Here is a 7,864-nt window from a genome sequence, read left to right as displayed (position 1 = left end):
CCGGCTGCTGCACACGCGGGCCGCCCAGCTGCAGCAGGAGGTGGGTACCGGGACGGCCCGGCGGATCGCGCCCGTCCTGACGCACCGCAGCCGGCCCCAGGGTGGCTTCCTCCGGGCAAGGTGCGACCAAAACTCTTGGTGTTTCTCCCCAGATGTGCGAGAAGTTCACCGTCTGCGAGAACAGCATGGAAATGCTCGTCAGGAACAACCTCAACCTCCCCAAGGTGACGGAGGACGACGGGTGTCTGCTCGCCGGTTTCAATGAGGCAAGGAACTTGCTCTCCTTTCTGGTCTACAACCGGAGCAATTTTTACCTGCTTAAAGAACCAAAACCGGCGGGAAGTTGACCCAGAGATCTGTGTCTGCTCCAGCTGCCTTTGCTGTGGCACAGACACCCCATGCTTTGTATAAGCATCATCCCCTTACCCTCTATACGTGATATTGTGATTGAGACATTACTGAGCTGTAAGTGACTTTCTCACCTCTCTCTCGTTTCAGGATAAATGCTTGAGGAAAATCTCCAGCGGGCTTTATACGTTTATGACATACCTTGAATACATACAAGAAACTTTTACCAGTGAAAAGCAAAACATTGAATCTCTGTGCTATAGCACAGAGCACCTGGCACGTACCGTAAGGCAGATGGTGAGTTCACTCTAAATTCACTCCAGTAATTGCTATGGCTGAGCACTGAGGTGCACTCAGAGAAACAGGATGCTACGTGAAGCTGAACATTTTCCCACTTTCATTTCTCTCATACTTACCCTTATTACTAACTTGCAGGTTGCACAAGGTTTTCTTTTCTTAAACGACTCTTCTTCCTACTTTCTATTCTAAGTTTTAGTTTTCAAACCAACAATTAAATGCACCATACTGTTTTAAGAACAAAGCTAAGAATTCTCAGGGAGCTTGTTCCTAATTGTGGAACTGCAGTTTGGTCCAAGACTTCTACTGTTGCAACCCCCTGAGAAGCAGAAATAAGTAACATTTTTTAAAAGCCCACATAAATAAAAGCATATACATTTGATACAGTATTACTAATCTTTAAAAATCCCCAAACCAAACTTTTAAGCCAAGCTGTATGATACACTGAGGTATCAGTAGCTTAAAAACCAAGGAAGACAGTTAAGTTCAGAAAATAAGTTAATAACTTGACGAAGTAAAAGGTGTGCTGCCTATTGAAAAGCATACATTTTGCTTGTCATCATCATAAAAAATCTTCCTTCTTTACAAACATCCAATTCACTTTCAAGTCAGTAAACTCAATGTATTAATTTCTGACAGTAACTTTCTATGTTTTGGAGAGCTCTGAAAGATCACACTTCAAAAAATTCACTTCATTCCTGCAGTTCTTACTCATGTTAATAACCCTTAACATGAATACTTCCTTTGTCATCAGGGAAACTATTTGCTTGAGTAAGAACCACCCAGGTGAGTAAGAACAGAAATTTCAGGGCATTATTTCCTCTAAGGTGTTTTTTGGCCTCTGAAAAGCCCATTGTGTGTTTGCCATACCTTTCCTAACATATTTGTTTATGTCTGTCACTCTAAGTGAAAGGGAGCTGGACTGCATTTTTCACACTGTGCTAGCTAATAGTCCCGTGATAAGCTGGCAGGTGACTGCTGGCTTCCAACTTGATACTTTAGTTTGCAGAAAGTTTATTTCATAACTAGGGGAGATTAACTTTTTTTGAAAATTAGTAGGATGGAGGTAATTGGAACAGGAAGAATTAAACACAATGATCAAAAGCAAAACTTGTAGAAACTATATAGAGTTTTTGAGAAAGAGGAGCCTTGATCTCCAGGTTGAATTTTTTCTTTACAAGAGAAGTCTATCTGCTATTTAAGGCAAGGAGAGGAAGGATAGAATCTGTCATTTCTGGTCAGGTAGATCCATCAGCATGATACCTGTCTGGGTATCCAGATACAAACTTTTACAGCATGCAAAAAGGAGCTGGATATACCAGCAATGGGGTGTGTGATCAGAGTCCACTGCCAAGTAGACTGAACAGAAAGAACATTCATATCCTACTGAACTTAACAAAACAGATGTTCCAGAAGGAGGCATGCATGCTTTTGTCACTTGGTAGAGGGTAGAGGAGATGCTAAAATCCAGGATGAAGCAGCTACTTTAAATTTCTACACCCCAGATAATCTAAAACAGGTCCATGACTTGGATGAGTGCCTCCCATTTTCAGACGTCACCTTCCCACTTTGTAAGACAAGTTCTTAAAAGGTATTTGGGTACTGGGTGCACAGCCCTGTCACTCAGCATTAGATACATACCTCCTTTCACTCATCTTGCAGTCAAGATCCCACACATCATTGCAAGTTGGTGAGAATTAGTCTCCCACGTGCCTCAAAGCCTGGAAAGTAAGACTTAAGCAGCTAAACAAGTTTGACATCTTTGGAAACTGTTATTCTATTACAAAATTTAAGAGTATTCCAATGTCATCTACTTATGACTCAGGGGGTACCAGCCAGTACAGATTAGGACAAGTCATGATCAGCATCTTCCCACCTAACCACAAGGTCAGCATAGAGCAGGAGAGGTGTATTGATCTGTTCAGTGCAGTGTGTTGGACCGCGACCCCAGACATTGAAACAAACAATACAAGTCAGGTGAGACCCTCCAATTCCTCCACAGTAACTGCAGCAGGCATCAACGTACCTCATACCCCAAGGCAAAGGAAGGGCTGTAGGGAAGCACAGGTCCCAGAGAGGTCTGTCATCCGCAGTACAGAGAAGGTGGATATGAAGATGGTTTGGAACATATAAACTGACGCTCTCCAACAAACTCCATGACAATGTTTTAACCAGGGCACCCCAATATTGTCTTTTCCACAGGTGATCAATCCCGAGGACGTGACCATCCCAGACTCAGCTACCCAGGAATCTCTCCGTGCAAAGCTGAAGTCAGATAAGACCTGGATAGAGAAAATCACCACCCACCTCATCCTCCGAGACTTTACTTCATTTATGGAGAAAACTGTGAGGGCTGTTCGCTATTTGAAAAACACCAGGAGTTTCAGTGTCTGAATGTTTTAATTCAGGCACAATCCTATGTTACAAATCTGTCATGTGGCAGATGACAGTGTTGTTCTGTTTTAAGAACCAGAAATAGTAACAATGGTTTGCATTTATATACATGCTCATTTCCTTCTAGGAACCTATTTATTATATTTAAAATATTTATTCATTTCTAATGTCTCTTATTTATATTTTTTTATATTTAGGAATAATTTAAATGAAGGACAAAGTTTATTTCATTTCTAATGGTACCATTCAGAATATCAATGTATTTAATATGTATTAAACAGAAAAATATTTTCAGAAGCCAGAAAAATTTTTGTATAACTTATGCTTTTAAAATATTTGAGATTGTATTTATTATTTATATTTTTAGAACAAATAAAATCTGATTTAAAAAAAAGCCACACCTGTGTAATCCATTTGAACTTTAAGTAAGACTTATGAACTCTAATGTACTCAATTTTTAATACCTGCAGTTATCAAAATAACCACTTTCAAGAATCAGAGAGGTTGTGGAGTCTCCTCCTCTGAAGGCTTTCAAGACCTGTGTGGATGCCTTTCGGAGTGATCTGCCCTAGTCGGTTTTTTTTGGTTCTGCTCTGGCAGGGGGGTTGGACTTGATGATCTTTGGAGGTCCCTTCGAACCCCTAATATCCTGTGATTAGGTCAGTTACCTACGTAGCACATACATACACGCGTATGCAGTCAGCTTGATCAACATATAATTCTTAAATTGCACTGAACATGATACTTAAGAATGAAAACAATAAACCATCATCACTCTTGAGACACCAACAACCAAGTTCCCTGTATTATTAAATAAAGAACTTCACCAAAATTTTAATTGTTTGTAAGCATCTGCTTACAAGTCAAGCAATCTCTTTCAAACAAAAAAGATGTTAAGACACCACATCAACAGCTTTGGCATGAATGCTATCATCTGATCAGATTTACTGCTATCATGCAAGGGAATTTTCCAAGTTTGATTAAATCTCTCTCACCTCTCCCCAAGAAGCAGGAAATAAAGCATCTTAGATTCTTTCCTAAGGCGATATAAAGCAACATACTGCTGATGATGTCAATGACTGTTGATAATTTAATGCATTTGCCTTTTGTCACTTGTATTCCTCTAGCATGGACAGGCCACATAACATGAATGCACATTTCTTGACTACTGGAGAAAAAAAATAAACCAAGTCCTTAACCTGAATACTAAACCACAGTAACAGTTCCTGGGCTGTATCATCTGTCTCATGATGACTGTGCAGTTACCTGCTGAGGAATTCAGAGCCCACACAAAGAGTGCAAGAGGCAGGAGCCTCTCAGCTTTGTCCCTACAACTGGTGGAACAGTAATTATGCTCTCTCTTCTTTTGGCACAGTGATGCAGATGAGGAGATGAAAGGCAAGCCCTGGAATGTGGATAAGGATGTCAGTAAATGCTCCTCTTCCTCAGAGTGATTGTCCACACTTGCATTCCACCACTGGGGATGCCAAAACAGTGACCAGTCCACCCAGAGCTCACATCCCAAAGGCTCAAAAAAACCCAACCAAAACCAAACCAACCAAGGTTTTGCCCAAAATGGTAAAACCATCGTCTGGAGTTGTGCAACATCTCAAGAAGGAATGAGGAGACATCAAGGTGGTCACTGTCTAGATGTCTGTGGTGAACGGGCATTTCTCACAACACAGATCATCTTAGCTGTCCTGTCATGTGCTCTAGAGGACACAGGAAAGCCTAGTTTAACTTTTTCCCAGCTTACTTTCACAGATTTTCTTAGTGACCATTTGGTTAGAGACCATTCTGGCCCTTACTGTGTCCATAATAGTGATGAGACTCAAATGTGGATTCCACATTGGACCTTTTAAAGATTTTACTATTACTATGTGAGAAGGAGATGGGAAGAAAGGCAGACAGACAAACCAAAAGGTTATCTTATCATGTCCCATCTCCAAATAGCGGGTGGCTGCCTGAGATTATCATTAGTTACTACATACAGTGCAGGTAAACCAACTCACACTGCTTTCTTCCTCCAATGTCAGGAATTACTTAAGTAAGACACAGGGTACTGAAATCTCATGCAATTGATAGACAAGCATCCACGTCTCCTACTGGCACCATTCAGCTAGTGTCCACCACAGGTTGTCAACCTTTTGAGTAAAGATGTAAATGCTACTCCATTTTAGGGTGTAGATGATGAGCAAAGATTATCCCTTGATGGGTGGGAATGCCAACTTTCAAGTCCTTCCTGCAACAAAGGGTACCCCTGATGCTGCTGCTGCTGAGCTGCCATCATTTTACCTGTGGCTCCTCCACAGCCACCCGCAATTCTCAGGGAACTTCAACACAGCAGCTGCCTTGCTGGCCATTGTTCCACTGTCACTGTGCCAACTTCAGGGACTGCCCCTGGGATAAGCACCACTTGATGAAATCTAGACTCCTTGGTATTTGTGGCACATGAAGACTTGCAGTGGGGAATTCATCTGGAAGCCATAGAACTAAACACTATTGATCATGTCATGAGGCCTCTTAAACTAACCAAGTTACTGTCCTTTTTCCAGTTTGTTGTGTAGAAAATATTTTACAATCATCAATAAGCACACAATGGACATTTATTTTTGTTGTCAGCCCAGCCCAAACACATTAAAAACTAGAATAATAGTAATAATTAATGTTCCTCTTATAAATCAACCCTCAGAAGTAACTGTGCTACTGTAGGCAACAATGAAATACCTCAATGTTTTTCTTGAAGAGAGCTCCCCCTAACTGACAGCTAACTCACTAGGCAAGGCAAAAAAAGCCCAGAACAAAAAAATCCCTGCTAATTATTGCCTATAAAAACTGGCAACTACCCAGCAAAGAAACATTTTGGCCACTACTGTACAGAACCAGCCTCTCCTCACAGATACAAGCTAGCCCTTCCCCTTGTTCCTATTGCATCCTTATTTGTTAACTTCACACTGAGATTTCAGAATGATCAACACATTACTGATTCCTTTAATCCTGAAATTTAGCTTTCCTAATGCAGGAAGAGGGCAAAGCTATGTTAAAATGCATGCATACACTACAGTGTGCAAGAAAAAGCCCACGGTATTAAGAAACTGTGTTAAAGATGAGAAGCAAAATATTCCTTGGTGCTGTTAACATGACACTAAAATGCTAGACATGACAGGAAAAAAAATCAGAGAGAATGCAACCTAATACTAAAGTAATCTGTAATGCAAAATTACTTTTCTTTTTTGCAATGACAGTCTCTGAAACTTAATTTTTTTTAACCAGACATGTAAGAAACTTTAAAAAACAAACATTTCAGCCTGATCCACTTCACATATTGCAGTACCACTTCCTGCCCAGTAAGCCTATATACTGATGGAAATGCTAAATCTTGGCAAAGAAAGAACAGCTACTTTAAAGATTGTCTGCATCTCTAGTACCTTCACAGGTTGTATTAATGACTGATGGCAGCAAGGTTAGAAAGAGTTGATGATACAAGAGATGGAAGAGTTACGTCACCAGTGAAGCAAGGGAAGCAGGATCATCAGCAGTAATGAGCCATTAGCTCGATGGGAAGCTTCCCAGTAAATTTGCCACTGTTACTCGTGACTAACAGTCTTTTATGCATTCAGTTTAAAGGAGAAAATTGTGGAAAGGTATACATCAAGGTCAGATCCTAATGGTCAAAAAGTGCTGCCTATATAAATATATACGTATTACTACAGACCTTGTGATACTGGATGGGAAGCTTTCTCATAACTTTGTTTCTCAAGTCAAATGATTAGATAAAATTTCTGATCTCAGTGATTCTCTATGTTCTTCTTGGTAAAAGGAACAATAAAACCAGAAAATGCAACCTCTACAGACTACTACACTGAAATACCATATAAACACTGAACAGAAGAAAATCAACTGATGTCTGTAATCTAAATATATTTAACCACATCTCAGTACACTTGCAAGACTGACTTTGGCAGTCATCAGAAAACACGCTAGAGAAATTTTGCTACGTGAATTTCTATTCAGTGACAAGAATCTAAGACTGACTCTTTCATGAGAAAAATCTATTTTTAAAAAATTAATATGTCTTCAGATTCAGAAAACTAAAATTTGGTTTGCCCTGCCATAATTATTTCTACCAGATAGTGCTTACCTAACACTGTATTTTCAAGGTTTTATGCTGTTTCAACTGTACTGAGGGCAAAATTCTGAGTGGTTTCAGGAACAGCAAAGGTATTTATGACTCATTGTTTCTCCATCCCTTTGAACTTACATATTAATAGATAAAGTTGCATATGCTATACCATATAAATAGGGACAATATGATGTATAATCAAATTATATTTTATTACATGAGAGAATCACTTAGAGCTGTCACACACACACACAAATGTAAAATTACCAAGGGAAAGCTCCCATCCTCAGCTCAAGATAGAAGCATTAGCTACTATGTCATCACTGCTGCACAGCAACATTGTCTCCTCTTCCACTTCTAACGATCTGGGGAGAGATGCAAAGGGAAAGGGGACTGTATACTGACTATGTCTGTGGATCCCACATTACCATGCATTAACAAGTACTATGAAGTTTGACTACGAATACCCTCAAAATGCAAGACCTATACCCCTCCTAATCATATAGGTCCATGACCTGGGTTGGGACTATAGAAGAACATTGAATTTGTTAGAAGAGAGGCCATTTGGGATGAAGGCAGATGTACAAGTAATCTTCCAGTCTGACTGGAAAGGGGCTGCCCTCAGCTTGCACTCTCACAAACTGCACCATCTGGGGGGGGTCCCTACAAGAATAAAGTGGACCCTGAGAAACAGAATTGGAA

At 40.2% G+C, this 7,864-nt stretch overlaps 1 protein-coding gene across 1 annotated transcript; it reads left to right on the top strand.

Moving 5' to 3' along the window:
* Position 1: 1 nt before the first annotated feature.
* IL6 (interleukin 6) lies at positions 2-3,066 on the top strand (the record flags this gene model as incomplete). Its single annotated transcript, XM_010007654.1, has 4 exons — positions 2-40; positions 153-266; positions 499-645; positions 2,848-3,066. Coding segments are annotated over 4 exons (492 nt in total), but the record flags the coding sequence as incomplete, so codon positions are not given.
* Positions 3,067-7,864: the final 4,798 nt, after the last annotated feature.

Source organism: Chaetura pelagica, unplaced genomic scaffold (genome assembly GCF_000747805.2).
Source record: "Chaetura pelagica isolate M959 unplaced genomic scaffold, ChaPel_1.0 scaffold10, whole genome shotgun sequence".
Classification (NCBI taxonomy): domain Eukaryota; kingdom Metazoa; phylum Chordata; class Aves; order Apodiformes; family Apodidae; genus Chaetura; species Chaetura pelagica.
Note: the sequence above shows the minus strand (reverse complement) of the source record. Positions and strands in the feature narration are given on the sequence as shown.